General features: G+C 57.6%; 1 protein-coding gene across 6 annotated transcripts; it reads right to left on the bottom strand.

Annotated features, from left to right (window-relative positions):
* Positions 1 to 250: 250 nt before the first annotated feature.
* ANKRD16 (ankyrin repeat domain 16) lies at positions 251 to 15,689 on the bottom strand. Of its 6 annotated transcripts, none has more exons than XM_050713522.1 (9): positions 15,629 to 15,689; positions 13,903 to 14,226; positions 11,401 to 11,628; positions 8,432 to 8,474; positions 7,282 to 7,390; positions 5,368 to 5,529; positions 2,713 to 2,791; positions 966 to 1,163; positions 251 to 740 (listed from the first exon to the last, which is right to left on the bottom strand). In XM_050713522.1, exons 2-9 carry the CDS (start codon positions 14,214 to 14,216, stop codon positions 353 to 355), a joined length of 1,521 nt encoding a protein of 506 aa, XP_050569479.1. In that variant the 5' UTR covers positions 14,217 to 14,226; positions 15,629 to 15,689; the 3' UTR covers positions 251 to 352. The 6 variants fall into 6 exon arrangements, 5 of the variants coding, with proteins under 5 accessions (XP_050569479.1, XP_050569480.1, XP_035422470.1 ...); XM_035566577.2 differs by having other exon boundaries at positions 593 to 740; positions 11,408 to 11,628; XR_007708831.1 differs by lacking the exon at positions 251 to 740 and adding an exon at positions 1,641 to 2,482 and having other exon boundaries at positions 1,014 to 1,163; positions 11,408 to 11,628.
* Positions 15,690 to 15,705: the final 16 nt, after the last annotated feature.

Here is a 15,705-nt window from a genome sequence, read left to right as displayed (position 1 = left end):
TTTCCTCGCTTGAGCAGAGCTCGGCATCATCCTAAACCCACCTGGGAAACGCGGGCTGGGTGTCAAAGCGCGACGCAAAGGCCGCGGCGCGGGGCAGAGCGAGACCGAGCTGGCTTAGAGGCCGCCTTGGTTTTTTTTTGTTTGTTTGTTTGTTTGTTTGTTAAGAGCCGTTTCACCCCCTGCGGGCCGCAGAGCTGCGGATCCGAGCGTTCGCTGCGCCTTGCCATCACGCACGGACCGGGGGGGAGAGTTACGTTTCAGCGCGAAGCCCAGCTTATAATTCCCGAGAGATACAAGCGAGCCGAACAGCTACAGCGGCTCCTCGCTTTGTGCGCGCGTTCCAGACCGAGACTCAGCGGCTGCGTGAAATCTGAAGCCCCTTCCCTCCGCGCTTCGAAGAGAAAGGTCCCTTCGGCGGCGGTGAGAAGCGCCACGCGAGGAGGTCTGCGCTCACAAGTCCCTCTTTTTCTCTCAGATCACTTACAGCAGCGTAACGGGGTTCGCGGAGGAACGGGTCCCTTAGGGCTGTAAAAACGACCCAGGTGTCGTCTTCTCCTTCAGGACGTCCTCTGCGCTGGCGCATCCCACCACGAGCTGCGCAGGGTCCCCCAGTTCGAGCCCTGCAAGGCCCCCAGAGATCATCCGTGGGGCACCTGCCTTCCACGGTTTTACTCCGAGGGGCCACGGCCTCGGCTGTTTGGACGCGCTGGGTGCTGCAGAAGGAGAGGCGTAGTCCAGCCCTGCAACGTGGAAGGGAAAGAAGCGCCCAGAATTTACACAGCCGGGCTCAGTGCCTACAGCCCACGCCCACCGCAGCCCTTCTCTCCTTGAGGCAGCTCTACTTGCCGCGCGTTTTCCTCCCCAGGTGCCAGGACTGGTTTCCCCGCCCAGCCCTCGGCCAAAAATCCCGCCGTCGCCTTCCGCGGGGCTCAGCCGGGGCGGTCATTACGCGACAGCTAACGTACCGCGCCGAAACGAAGCGGCTTTCTCTCCCGGGCGGCCTCACGCGCTGACATCCCGTTCTCGGAAAACCCGGACGACCTCCGGCTTCCTCGCGAGCTGCCGTGCCAGGGTGCCTGCGCCATCCGGGGCGTCCCGCAGCCCGGCGCCGAGCAGGATCCGGGCGGCAGCCGCGTGCTGCCCAGCGCACGCCGCGTGCAGGGCTGCGGGGTTGGGGGCGGGAGGGAACAGGGATGTCAGGAAAGGAACCGAGAGCCCGCCGGGTTCAGCCTGGGCCCGCTTCAGGTGCGAGCGGTGGATCCCCAGTGAAGGGGAACAAATCAGAAGGAACGCGCTGAGGGAGAGAAATGACTTCGCGCGTTGCAGAACCCAGCCAAGCTCAGCTGCCACGGCTGTCCCAGCGGGGTGGCTAACCCCACACACGCGGGGACCCCTCTTTTTCCATGCCATGAAAAAAAATAAAAATAAAAATCTATCGCCCCCCCGCCTCCCTCTTTCGGGTTACCAGTCCGTCAGGCAGCATTAACGCGGCAGAGCCGAAGCGAAAAAAGGTTTGCAAACAGATTGGGAGCACTGAGTTCGTTCGGAGTCATGGGAAAAGGGTGCCCGCGCCAGGAGAGGGAGGCTGTGCGACGGAGCGGGCAGAGCGGGAGGGCCCGCGCCGGCTGGGGGCTCCTTACTGCTCTGATTTCATAGCGACGTGCGAGAGAGCGGCTTGAAAAAGCCTCTGGGCGTGAGCGGGGGCCTTTATGGTCCGGGGCCAGGCAGTAACGCTGAAAGGTTTCCGTGCAGCAAAGAGCGTCCACCCCACAGGGGGAGGCTGAAAGAGCCCGGCTCAGATCCCTCCGCCAGCCGGCACGCTGACCCGGCCCGGCTCCGGCCTCGTTCTCCGGGCCTAATCCTGCGCAGGGGCAAGGACGTGATGCTGAGGGTCGTTGGGTCCTGCTGCAAAGCCCCGATTTACACGCCGAGGGGGTGGGGGGAGTCCAGCAGAGCTCGAATTTACTCTGAGGGGGTGGAGGGAGGGATGCGAGGCTGCTCCCGCTCACCACTGGAGCGTGTTATTAAGCAAACCCGAAGGCTGGGGAAGTTGCCAGTTGTGGCAATGGCCGAAACCACGTACATACACTCTTTTTTTTTTTTGAGACAGATGCTGATGCAAGAGATACCTCTCGCAACGGGAGTGCCAGCTCGCTGCATCGCTATAGCAACTGTATTTACCTTCGAGCTCTCCGTTACCGTTTGCTCATAAGCCATTCCCAGGCAGTTTGATAAAGGTTAGGAGTTTGGGCGGTGATGTCTGTCTGCCCACCCTGACGGTCCCGAACTGCCTCGTTTCGGCCACATTTGATGGAGAGGCGGGGGCATCAGTGATACCGAGCGCCTCAAAGCTGCATGCAAAATGAGCAGCTGGGTAGAGAGAAGCCCAGATTAGCGTGTCGGTTCTTCCCGCAAAGGGGAAGGCCCCAGCGCAGGCTCAAACACACCGTTAAGACGTCAGAAAGCCCAGCAGAACGAGAGCCTGCACATGAAAGTTGAAAAAAAAAAAAAAAAGGGGAAAAAAAAAAAAAAAAGGAAAACAAACGGGCTTCACATGTCAGGCTGCCCCGAGAGCCATTTGCACACACGCATCTGGCACCCCCTCGCACGCTCCGCTGAGCGGCCGCGGCGCGGGCAGCTCTTGAGCCTGGGCCCCCGTCCCTAAAGCGCGCGCACTCGCGCTGCGGTGCGGGGTGCGAACAGGTAACTCACCAGAGCGGCCTTTCCCGTCCTTCGCGTGGATGTCGGCACCGAGGGACAGCAGCGTCTGGATGGTGTGCGTGTGTCCTTCCTGCAGGGGTGAGCGCGGGGGTTACTCGTCCAGCGCGACCAGCCGCACGCCGTGCGTGCCCCCGCCAGCAGTTTTGACCCAGAGGCTAAGAAGACAGCAAGAGGCATCCCAGGAGCAGACTTCTAACGCAATTTTAGAATTAAAAGCAGTCAGTTAAGACCAGCAGCGCTTAAAACCCTGCTGCGGCGCAGGGCTGTCTCTGGTGGTTGCATTTACGCCCAGGTCTGGGAGGAGGATTGGGTCCCCCGAAAGGTTTTCCCTTCGCCAGTGGCTACAGAGGAGTTAATGCACCAATTACCCCGGCTTACAGCTGGGTGACAAGACCTAAAGATGTTCCTTAACAGCAAACTGGCGCCCTAATTTGTCAACCGATCCCACCTCTTCCTCTCCTCCCGTCGAGTAACGCAACTGAACTGCTTTTAACTTCAGCTGGCCACGGAGCCCTGACTTACCTCTAATAATTGAGAGCGAAAAGGACGGAACGTCAGCATGAAGCTGCGCGCTGCCCCCCGCCGCGAGTCTGCTCCAAGCCCTGCGGAGAGCGCGAGCTGCTCTTCCCGGGGCGCGTTTCGGCTCAGAGAGCGGGGATCTGCTGCTGCCGTGCCCTGTCGTGCAGCTGGCTCACGGTAACCCTCGGGCACTCGCCTTTCCTGAAGGCTTAGCCCGGCGTTTGTGACGCCTCGTGAGGAGATGCGGAACGCCGCGCCTGCACGCTCAGTGGGACCCACGGCGGCCCCTCTTTCCTCCGCCGGTCGCCAAATTTACAAGCTGCAGGGGAGAAATGCAACGCAGCCCCCACGCCCCTCCAGCGTCTCCTTAAATAAGTCCTCGCCCCCCTAAATAGCACGCCTCATTTTGCGATTCCTTCCTCGATGCAATGAATTAGCCTTTGTCACGTGGCACGAGAACGGAAAGCCCTTACTTTTAGCCCCCCCCCCCCCACCCGCTCTGTCCCCCGTTATCGTAGCGTCGCGTTGCCCCCTGCTCAAGGCTCCCATGCACACCCCCTCTCAGCGGCGACGCCGGCGAGCCAGGAGCTGCTCCAGCCGCCACAGCCCCGGCAGCAAACGTCATTTGATTTTCAGGTATTTATAAACGCAAAGTAATTAAGGGGGAAAAAAGGAAAAAAAAAAAAAAAAAAAAAAGAAACCCCGCCAGCCAAACAAACGACGCTGTAAATATGAAGTGACACCGAGCCTCGGGAAGGGAGAGGAAACCCCTCGAATCCCTCCCCGAGCAGCCGCTCGCCGAGACAGAGCTGGGAGCTTCTCCAAGGCACGTTACAGTCCCGCAAAGCCTTGCTGTTAAACGTGCCCTTGGCAACCAGAAGGGCTTTCAACGTGGCCGCTCAGAGCACGAGGAGGGGAAGCTGGGAGAAAGGCCGCCTTCGCGGGAGCCAGCAAACGCCACGGCTGGGGCCTGCTGGAGGAGAACGCTGTTGCCGGCGCTCGCGGTAAGCGTCATTGGTGCTTTTCGTAGGAACGAGGCACGGGGACGCTGCTTCGTTCCCACTACAAAGCCCTGAGCGCTGCACGTTCAGGCTGGTGAGGTTTTAACGTGCCAGGGGCTGAGCAGGGAGGTTTCCTCTGGAGCAGGGACCTGCCCTCACCTCGGGCAGCGAGCACGCAGCGGGGACCCAGGGGGATTCCTGGGCAGCAGGGAGGATTTTGGGATCCCCTCCGCGCGCCCTGGGAGCGTCGCGGGACCCGCGGCCCACCAGGCCGAGCTCCCTGCGCAGGCGTGAGACAAGAGGAGGCGAAAACTCAAACAGCTCGGCCTGGAATTCAAAACAGCTCCAGCGCGAAGGACACCGATAAGCGCCGGGAGCTCCCTCCACATCTCCGCACCTCCTTTCTCACGTCTGGCCACGGGCAGGCCAGAATCTGACCTCCGGGGACAAACAGGTGCTGGCTCTCAGCTTTTTTTTTTTTTTTTTTGGCAAAAGGCTTTGCCTTTTTCTGTGCAACCAGCTGCTGATAGTCCAGCTTCCGAGCCACCAGGACCCGAATCAGCGGGACAAAAATCCGAGCAGCGTTTCACCCGCCCCTACTCCGCCAGGCGAGTGAGAAGACGCTGGTGAAGAGCTCTCCCCTCTCGTGAGCTGTTCACACCCACAGCTCCCACTAACGAGCAGGGCGGACTCCTTCCAAGCGCCACATTTTGGTCTGAAGAGGACAGATTGGAAGAGTAACTCTCACCAGGGATGCGGGTCGAGCCCCGGCACGGCCAGCTGGGTGAGCGGCAAAGGGAACCGTGCCCTGCTGCCACCCGCCTCTGCTCCCCTGCAGCGCCGCTCGGCCACGTGCCAGGCGGGACGGTTTAGTGGCCCTCAGCACAGTCACCAGCAGGATTTGTGGCGAACAAAACAACTCAGGCATCTGTAGAGACAGCTGGCCGCGCTTACTGAGGGTCTAAAAACCATCGAACAGGGCACGGGACTGGCCAGGAGCGGCCAGCGACAGAGGACGAGGCAGGAACGCGAATCCTCCATCAGTGGAAACGCCTAGAGCAGCCTGGTTTAGGTAGCGCACCCAGCGGCAGAGACCGCGCAGAGGAAGCACGAGGACAGGACCAACCTTGGCTGCGTAGTGCAGCGCTGTGAGCCGCAGGGCCGTCGCTCTCTCGTCGACCCCGACACCCAGCTCGGCCACCAGGAACCGAATGGCTCCGTCCTGCGCCGTGACGGCCGCCCGGTGCAGCGCCTGAGCGCCCAGCGCATCCACGGCTGTGGGGCAAGCCTGAAAGAGAGGGGAGAAGGAGGGGGAAGCGATGAACAGCCTGGGCACACCTTCAGGGCCAGCCACCAGTCTCACGCCTGGTGACTCTCTTCAGTTTAAAGCACATACGTCGGGTTTCGGTTCTTTAAAGCGGCGAGGAACAACCCACCTCCAACCTCCGTGGCGGTGGAGAAGAATTCGGACACAGGTAGAGGGAGGGAGGAGGGTGGGGGACCTCATGAAACCTCTTCTGGATGCGACCAGAAGTATGAAGTTCAACAAGGCCAAGTGCCGGGTCCTGCACCTGGGGCGCAACAACCCCAAGCAGAGCTACAGGCTGGGAGATGAGTGGCTGGAAAGCTGCCTGGCCGAGAAGGACCTGGGAGTATTGGTTGATAGTCGGCTGAATATGAGCCAGCAGTGTGCTCAGGTGGCCAAGAAGGCCAACAGCATCCTGGCCTGTATAAGAAGCAGTGTGGCCAGCAGGTCTAGGGAGGTGATTGTCCCCCTGTACTCGGCTCTGGTGAGGCCGCACCTTGAGTACTGTGTTCAGTTTTGGGCCCCTCGCTACAGGAAGGACATGGACGTGCTCGAGCGAGTCCAGAGAAGGGCGACCAAGCTGGTGAGGGGTCTGGAGAACAAGTCTTACGAGGAGCGGCTGAGGGAGCTGGGCTTGTTCAGCCTGGAGAAGAGGAGGCTCAGGGGCGACCTTATCGCTCTCTACAGTTACCTTAAAGGAGGCTGTAGTGAGGTGGGGGTTGGTCTGTTCTCCCACGTGCCTGGTGACAGGACGAGGGGGAATGGGCGAAAGTTGCGCCAGGGGAGTTTTAGGTTGGATGTTAGGAAGTACTTCTTTACCGAAAGGGTTATTAAGCATTGGAACGGGCTGCCCAGGGAGGTGGTGGAGTCGCCATCCCTGGAGGTCTTTAAAAGACGTTTAGATGTAGAGCTTAGCGATATGGTTTAGTGGAGTACTTAGTGTTAGGTCGGAGGTTGGACTCGATGATCTTGAGGTCTCTTCCAACCTAGAAATCTGTGTCTGTGTCTGTCTGACCACAAAGACACAACCCCAAGATGGGTAACGGAAGTGATATCCAAGTGGGCTCATCTGAAAGGATATCTTCCAGCCTCTCGGCGTGACTCAAGGTTTTATAAAACCTAGAAAGTTTCACTGCCATTTCATACTGCCATTAGCGTTTCCAGTGCCAGCTTCGTGGCCGTAAGCCAGGGCTCCAGAACGAGGAAATTAAATCGTCTATTCCATCTTCATTGTCTAAAGCGTGAGACTAAAAACGTGAGCAAATGCTTCGTACTGTAAGGACCATATGAGCAAAGACGAGGGCCAAAACAGCCCCTGAAATTAGGGAGTATTTACACACTCAAACACGACCCGGGCATCAGGATGTCTCTGCCGCTCTGTGTAGGTGTGTGGGGCTCGCGGACAGCCAAGTCCACCAGTTTACGGCCTTGAAAAGTGTGGTTCCACGCTTCCTTCTCCTGGGAATCGTGCTCCTGGCCCGCTCCGTGCCGTGCCGGGCAAGCCCTGTCCCCTCCTGCCTCTGAATCTCCATCCTTTTTCCCCAGCCAGGGGACATATCCTGTCGCAGGGTGCCCAAATTAGGGCAGCAGGACCGGTCCTTGCCTGGCCAAACCTCACTCACCCGCAGGGAACTTGCCTGAACGGCTTTGTTAGGATTTGGTTACGAGCGGCTTGCCCGTCCTGGGCAGCTTCAGCTCCTCCTGGGGGAGGGAGGCGAGGTTTCTGGCACCTACCCGGTGTTTTTCCAGGAGCAGCCGGGCAATGTCGACGTGCCCGTTCTGGAGAGCGTCCATGAAGGGAGTGACTCCACAGTTGTCCCTGCTGTCCGGTTTGTACTGGCACCTGGGAGGGAAGGCAAAAGCGAGGAGAGAGTCGGCGGTGGTTCTAAAACCCTTCCTGTCCCAGGTGCTTTGCATTGGCGGGGCAGCGGAGCACCAGAGAAAGACGAAAAGCCTGCCCCAAAGGCCACGCATAAACCTGCCTGGGTTTATTTTATTTATAAACCTGCCTCAGGGCACGGGCCTGCTGGGGATTTGGGGGTCAGAGACCTGGTACTCAGCTGGTGCAGCTTGCTCGGGCTCCGCAGAACCGTTTACATTTCCCCTGCCCCCTGAACAGACGGTTCTGGGAGGAGCAAGGTGCGCACAGAGGGGAAGGCCTGCTCCTCATAAAGCAGCGCCGCGTACGGAAAAAAATAAAAAAAATCTAAATCAAAGCCCGCAGGTCTCACTGAGGTTTAAGGCTCCGCTGAAATGAGAGAGGAGTGAATCAAAACGGAAAGCCTGGCTTGAATCGCAGGGCTACGTTACTGCCGGGCCGAGCACAAACATGAATTACCGAGAAGAGGATGAGTAGGCTAACGGGTGCTGCGGCTGCGACGCTCGGGGAAAGCTGCTCCAGCTCTGGCAGCAGGCAAATTGGGTTAGGAAAGCACCAGGCTCCGGATGACTGGGGCACGGGCTCATTTAGAGCCACTTCACAGCGGTCTCCCAGGAGCCGCAGCCTGGAAATAAAAGCCTGGAGGAGCCGCACGCCCAGAGCGAGCTGCCAGGAAGCTCTTCCCTTAACGCAGGGCCTCGGACGCGTTGGAGGCAGTGGGACTGAATCAGCACGGAGGAAGAGCCGAGTTATATAAGCGGGGCTTCACGGCACCGCGAGGTCTGAGCCCCGCCGGGGAGCGGGCTCGGCGGGAAAGGCCCGGCAGCGGCCGTGAAAAACCCAGGAGGAAACGGAGACGGCCTCGGGATGGGACGGGGAGCGGCGGCGCAGCTGGCCTCCGAGGGCAGAAACGCCCTTTGCGTCCGGGTGGCTGGCGCTGGAAGCGAGGCGGGGGGAGAGAGGAGAGGCAGAGCCCGCAGCCGGCGCCGGAGGAAGCCCGCTTACCGCTCCAGGAGCAGCTCCACCGCGTCCCAGCGGCCGTGCATCGCTGCAAGAGAGAGAGAGAGAGAGAGGAACCGCCGGTAATTTGCGTTCTCACGCCACCGGCCGCCTACGGGGGAACGCGATCGGGTTTCTGAGCCTTCGCGACGCGGGAAGGAGGTCCAGGAGGCTTCACGTGTAAAGCTTCTGCTTTCCGTTTGTCATTAAAGCGTTGCCTCCAGGTCTCAAGCCTTCCTTACCCCTGTTCTGATAGGAAAACAGGAGGTAAAGCAGGGAAAAGGCACGCGTGAAAGCCCTGTCCGCCTCTACCTGCGGGCTGCACGCGTGAGCGGAGGTGTGATTGAGCTGACCCAAAGACCGTTTCTTGCTAGGGGTTCGTTAATCCCTGAAGCGAAATCCGGGAGAAGCAGAGAGAACGCAAAGCCGGGAGCTGCTGAACAGCCCGATGGCATTGCCCCCCCGCCCCCCCCTCAGCCACTCAGACTCCCCATCGCTCCCATCTCATCATCCTAACGAAGCATCCTCGCCGAGACCGCGGCTCGGAGGAAAAACAACAACAGCAGGGGAGGATCTGAACATCACGCACTGAAATATCCCTCTTTTTTTAAAAAAAAAAACAAAAAAAAAAAACAAAAAAACCCCATCATATTACAGCAATGAATGGACAGCTTTAACGGGGCTTTTTTTTTTTTTTTCCCCTGCAGGTCATTTTGCAAAACAAATGAAATAAATTGCAGGGAAAAACAAAACAAACAAACAAAAAAAAAACACCAAAAAACCATCCAGCCAAGCTCAGGGCTGCAACGTCAGGAGATCTGCTCCACGCAACAGAAGAAGGGCCCCCGGCAAAGGCGTGTTCACAGCGGTAACCTTCAGGTGTGGCAGCACAAGAGATGCTCCTCGGGAGCCCGGCGAGGGTTCCCGTCCTCCCTGATCGCGGCTGTGGTTTCCTGCTCCCTTCCCATTTACCAGCCCCGTTCACCTGAGCTGACGGGAACGCCGGCAGAGCCGCGCGGTGAGAAGGATTTCTGAAACGGGGGCTTTAAAACACCCAAGCTGCCCGGAAAAAAAAAGACAGAGAGCCCCCCAAGCGACACAAATGCATCCTTCAACAGCAACAGAGAGGCGAGAAAGCTGCAGTGCTCGGACGCAGCAGCACTCGGCTTCCTCTCATCACGTCTCCCCTGCTCTCTTGCCTCAGGCTACGGATACACGAAGCGGCAAAGCCCGAGGAATCGACCAGAGAGAAAAATCGCACGGGGAGAAAATTACCCAGCTTCTAGGCAGGGATAAGCGTGCCAGGAAGCCAGCTGGACTGGTCACGGGTTAACACGCTCCTCTCCGCACCCGGGGATGGAAATTCACGGAGGGGCTGCCATGATTTCCCCCGGCAGCTCCCGCGTCGCCTCCAGCCTTCATCTGTGCAGGGGGCAAATTAAGCAGGGGGCAAATTAAGCAGGGGGCAAATTAAGCAGGGGGCAAAGGGTTGAGGAGCTCCGGCCCTTCCCGCTGCTCCGCTAAAGTGTGGTCCAGGGGCTAAACGCGACTGGATAAGCGACCCAAACCCTGCACCGAGGGCTTTGCGGTGGGGAAAGTCAAGCGGAGGGGTGGAGATACCTCCGGGTGGCATCACACCGCCGCCCCCTGCACCCCCACGGCCCAAGTGCCGCGAGGCGGGAAGGACCTGAAGCCCCAGGTGTTCGCCGGGAGGGTCCTCAGCCTGCTCCTGACCCCAGCCCCGAATCCACGGCCCAAGAAATAAGGGCGGAGAGGGGCCGGCGCGCCCGGCCTGCTGCTGCGGGCACGGAGACAGAGGACTTGGGATGGAGCAGGGAGAGGAGAACGCACAGATAAGCGAGGATTTCCTACTCCTCCCTCAGCCAAGCCGCTCTTTAGCGCCCCGCGCAAAACATCAGACGACAACCCCGCCGCTTTTCACGCCCGGGTCGAGCCCGAGGACTAAGGCGCAGCCGGTGCCCGAGGGCTGGGACTGTCGCCGGCCGCCGATGATGAGCACAGAGCAGCGGGCGGGCGGCTGGAGACGGAACGGGGACGACAGCCGAAGGGCGACGTGGCCAGCGGATTAATTACAGCACAACAGGGGGCTCCTCCCCCTACCTGGGGTCTTTCCGGAGAGTCGGTCCCCGTTACAGTCCCTGGGAGATGAATTTAGGCAGCCACGGCTTCGAGCAGCGCTGCCCCGCGCTCGGATCTCAGACCACGACGGAACGAACGAGTCAGCAAGCCACAAACCAAACGCAAAGCGCAAAGAGGTTCGGGTAACCGCGGCCTTCTCCCTTCCGCCACGCCTACAGGTAACGTTTTCTGCCGGTTTCAGGGCTTTTAAAAACGCCAAGGTGTGCTCGGAACCTGGCAGGATTTCCAAGAACGATCCGTGGCTTTGTACGGCGGCGAGGCGGAGTGCGCTGCGAACGTCCTGAGCTGCGGGAGCTCGGGTCTGTCACAGAGAGGTTCAGTGACAGCGGGCGACCAGGAAACGCTCCTGGCCTGAATCCAGCCCTCCCAAGGTACCAGAGCTGTTATTCACCACAAAAAAAAAAAAAGCGCTTTGGGCACAGGCAAAAGTCAGCGGGATGGGGACGGAGGACCCGCGAGCCTCACGAACCTCACAAATCTCACGAGCCTGGAACCCCACGAGCTCTGCCACACCATTAAGAACCATCCAGCCTAATTATTCCTGCTGTTTGTTTGTCTCAGAGCAGCTAAAATGAGCGTCCGTCCCGAGGTGAGACCCTGCACGGATGTAGCGGGGCGCTGTTAGCCAACAGAAGCTCAGAGAGGTGAGCGCCCAGGGCCCGCCACTAAGCTCACCTCCGTTGAACGTTGATAATTTCGCCGTTTCTCCGCGCTCTTGTACCGAGACCGGCTCACCCTGCTTCCCCGCGCTAAACAGGGATGGAAAGCGGAGCAGCCCTCTGTTCTCCAGCCCACTCTCTCCCCTCTCGCAGCACCCCTTACCCGCCGTGTGCAGAGGCGTTCTCCTGGTCGTGCTCTCCGTGTCCCAGCTGCTCGGGGACGCTGCCAGCAGGTACCGCAGGACCTGCCCGTGGCCCTCCCGGCTGGCGAGGTGAAAGCAATTCCAGCCGTCCTTGTTCTTCAGCAGCGGGTTGGCTCCGTGCTCCACGAGGTCTTTGATCACCTCCAGGTTCTGCCTGGTGCAAGCCATCATCAGGGGAGTCCTAAACGAAAGGCGAGGTGATTAAAACGGGGGGGGGAGCGCTGTATGAGCCTGGCGGCTTTTGTTCTCACAGCTGAGCGCGAAGTGTGTGTGTGGGGGGGGTTTGAAGCTGTCTGTAGCACCTGTAGTCAGTCCTAACCGGCCTCTGGGGAGCTACCCAGGGGGCAAAACGACGTGCCAAAAGCCCTCGGAGGTAGGAGACTTCGCTGGCTGAAGGCAAAGACCTTCCCCAAGCGGGAGCTGGGCGCTTTATTGTCTCACCTGCGTTCAGACGTCTCCGGGATCGCCGCGTGCTGCGTACAGACCGCGAGATTTTTACGGCGCTGCTCTTTCACGCGGGTAACGCGGGATCTGTGCAAACGCATCGCCTGGATTTTGGGGGGGAGGGGGGGGTCTGCTGAGCCTGGCCGGAGCCAGAGCAGCTGGTTTGAAAGGGAAGCTTTTCAGAGCTTTGTCCTGTTTTATATTTCAGGGAGCGGCCTTTGGTATTTAAGACGACTTCCACAAGCTCCCCGGCAGAGCATCTTCTCCATCCCACGATCTCAGATCGCGCGCGGGAAGCCTGGAAGACCAGGTCAGCAGGTCCCCCTGCCAAAGAAACGTGGCCGACAGCGCGTCTTACCCTGCCTCCGACCCCACGTCCAGCGGGGACGGCGTTTTCACACCTGTAACCCACGCGCTGCACGTTAACAACCACCCCAGCTCCTCCAGGGGACCACGGAGGCGGGTGTGAGCTGAGGGTTTGCTCCGAAGGCAAGGCGTGGGTTACTCGAGGTGCCGAACCCACATCTCCCGCGTTTGACTCTACCTCAGTGACTAATTCCGCCGGCCTCACTAGCACCAAGACGTTTTCCGTAACTGCCACATTATCTAACCAACAGGGTGTTAGGAACGATAAAGGTTTAACCGCCACAGCTGCGAGCTGCACTCTCCATTTTAATTATTTACGAATTTCACCTAATCCTCTGGGCGTGCGCGCAGATCGGGCAGAAAGCTCGAGCTGCCCCAGAAACAGCGAAGAGCTCTCCAGCACGGAGATGCTCCACCCCGCCTTCACTATCCCCCGTGCAACGGCCGAGAGACGAAATGAAGCGTGATTAAAAAAAATAAATAAAAATAAAATCCTCATTCCGAAAAACAGCACAGAAACCCCTCCCGCTGAACAAAGAGCTCGTGGGCCTAAAAAGCTGTGACAGAGGTTTGGCTTCGACGTTACGACAAACGCCCCAATTTTAAGGCCAGGTAAGTGCCGAGGGAAGAGGTGAAATCTCCAGCGGGGGAGATTTTTTAAGAGATCAGACACACGTCTGCTGGGGACGGCAGGGGTAGAGCTGCAGGCCTCTCGCGGGAAGCCAGGCTTGCACGAACGTCTGCGCGCGTTTCGTGAAATCTCTGCCTTCCTCTGCTCCCCCTGATGTCAGCTCGATGCCGGCACAGCCTCTAATTCGCGAGCTCGGGGACGCCGCCTTTGTGTTCGTGCTGCTTCAGCTTCAGGAAGGCGTTCGCTTTCTTTTGCGAGGTGCCAGGCAGAAAGTTCCTTCCCCGGGAAGGGAACCTGACAGGTACGTGGTGATTTTTACTGGCCAGGCCCATCGCACGCCTGCGGAACAGACCTTGGTTTTTTTTATTCCCAGTGCTCGTTCGCTCATCGTTTTGACGGTGTGTTACTCACAAGGCAGGCAGGAAAAAGCCCTGAAGGAACGAGCTGCTTCTCGGGTCACGAGGCCATTGTTTTATCAGTAGCAAATCTGACCCAAGATGAAGAAATGGAAATAAAACAACTTCAAAAAAAAAGAGTCTTTGTGATTGTTATTACAATTCCAGAGGAAAGGGACATAAAAAAAGTCAATCAGCATCACTGATTCCCATTGAATGGGAGAGGAGGGTAGAATAAAAGCTTTTGTGTGCATCTATCTGAATTAGATCTGCTAAGGACGCAGTAATTTACAACCTCAGCGATAAGCGTGGGGGAAACAGCGAGAGGGCTGGAATTAAATTACAAGATTTGCACCCCTGGAAGCATGGAATATCCTGAGCTGGATGGGACCCGTGTGGATCATCGAGTCCAGCTCCTGGCTCCACAGAGGACCACCCAAAAAATCAAACCAATGTCGGAGAGCGTTGCCCAGCTGAGGTCTCCCCTCAGTCTCCTCTAAACTGAGCAAACTGAGCTGCTCCTCGTGCATCTTGCCCTCTAGACCCTTCACCACCTTTGCTGGACGAACCAAAATGGTTCAGACACGGCTCCAGACGAAGCCCAGCGCCCGCCACCTACCAGTCCGCCCTTTTCAAGGGATCCACGCTGGCTCCCCTGGCCAGGAGGTAGGAGACGCACTCCCCGTGGCCCATGGAGGCGGCTTCGTGGAGGGGCCTCTTGTAGTCGCCGTTGGCCACCTCCACGTCCAGCGCCAGCTCCTCCAGCAGCCAGGCGAGGAGGCGGCGGTGGCCGTGCCGGGCGGCGAGGTGCAGCAGCGTGTCCCCCGAGCGCCCGCAGCGCTGCCCGCCGGCGTCCCCGCGCCGCAGAGCGTCCTTCAGCTCCTCCAGCTGCCCCCGACAGGCCAGCTTGAAGAGACGAGGCTCTTCTGCCATGGCTGGGGACCTGGAAGCAGCAGGGGAAAGGCAGGGTTAGGGATGGGAGGCGCTGGTGGAGAGCCCCCCCCGCCCCGAGCCAGCCCCTCACTGAGGTGTTTTGCTCAGGGAAATGGCCGCCGAGGGGGAGCTGAGGTTTCCTCCCTCTGCCCGGCCTGAAAAAGCGGAATTTGGGGCTTTCGGAGGACGCGGGGATTTCATTTTTCCTCGGGGACGCTCAAAGTTTCCGAGGTGTTTTCCTCAGGGAAACCAGAAGCGTTATTTTCCCCTCGGCAGCTTCCTTCTTCCTCAGGGGAAAAGAGGACAAAACCAACCCAAACCAGAACCCGGCCCTTCTGGCAGGAACGCCGGAACTTTCCTTTTCCTTCAGGAGGAGAGAAAATTAAGAAAAGCAGGATTTCCTTTCCCCTCGGAAAGATCAACCCAGAAAGTTCCCTTTCCCTCAGGAAAAATAAAGATAATAATCCCTTTTCCTCAGGAAAAGAGACTTTCAAGTTCCCTTTTTCCCCAGGAAAAATAAAAATAAAGAATCCTATTCCTCCAGAAAAAAAAAAAAACCTCGAAATTTCCTTTTCCTCAAGAAAAAATAAAAGTTAAAAATCTAAAAGTTAAAAATCCTGTTTCCTCAGAAAAAATACCTTGAAATTTCCTTTTCCCTCAGGAAAAAAAATAAAAATACACTATTCCTTCAGAAAAAAAATACCTCGAAATTTCCTTTTCCTCAAGAAAAAAATAAAAGTTAAAAATCTAAAAGTTAAAAATCCTTTTTTTCCCCAGAAAAAAATACCTTGAAGTTTCCTTTTCCTCAAGAACAAATAAAAGTTAAAAACCTTTTTTCCTCAGAAAAACATACCTGGAAATTTCCTTTTCCTCAAGGAAAAATAAAAGTTAAAACTCTAAAAGTTAAAAATCCTTTTTACTCAGAAAAAATACCTTGAAACTTCCTTTTCCCTCAGGAAAAAGAATAAAAATGCTATTCCTTCAGAAAAAAAATACCTTGAGATTTCCTTTTCCTCAAGAAAGAATAAAAGTTAGAAATCTAAAAGTTAAAAGTCCTTTTACCTCAGAAAAACACACCTTGAAATTTCCTTTTCCCTCAAAAAAAGAAGAGCCACCAAATTTCCCTTTTTCCTCAGAAACACACCAGGAACGTTTAATTTTTCCTCAGGGTGAGGGGGATGGGGGGTTCCCCTGACGTCATAAATGCTAGAAACTTCCTTTTTTCTCAGATAAAAAACCCCAAAACCCCAAATTTGGGGGCTTTTTGGGGACCCCCCCCACCCTTAGTTTCCCCAGGGCCGCCCCCGGCCCTTGGAGCCTTCCCCCGCCCCCCCCCCGCGCTCTCCTGAGGTGCCGTGACGTCACGGGCAGCAGCGTGACGTCACCCCTCACCCCCAGCCCCACAAACTAACTCCGGGCGCGTTTCCTCTCGGCCCTCCCAACCCTTCCTCTCGCTCGGCCGAAACCCGGAAGCGCCTCGCTATTGGGC

This window comes from Cygnus atratus, chromosome 1 (genome assembly GCF_013377495.2).
Source record: "Cygnus atratus isolate AKBS03 ecotype Queensland, Australia chromosome 1, CAtr_DNAZoo_HiC_assembly, whole genome shotgun sequence".
Lineage (NCBI taxonomy): Eukaryota > Metazoa > Chordata > Aves > Anseriformes > Anatidae > Cygnus > Cygnus atratus.
The sequence above is the reverse complement of the archived record's forward strand: the minus strand, read 5'-3'. Positions and strand labels throughout refer to the sequence as shown.

Coding starts and splice junctions, on each gene's coding strand:
- ANKRD16 (XM_050713522.1), bottom strand. CDS start 14,216: ATGGCAGAAGAGCCTCGTCTCTTCAAGCTGGCCTGTCGGGGGCAGCTG. Junction 5,530..7,281: donor TGCTCCTGGAAAAACACCGG/GTAGGTGCCAGA, acceptor CCTCTCTTTCAG/GCTTGCCCCACAGCCGTGGA. Junction 741..965: donor AGCCGCTTCGTTTCGGCGCG/GTACGTTAGCTG, acceptor TCCACGTTGCAG/GGCTGGACTACGCCTCTCCT.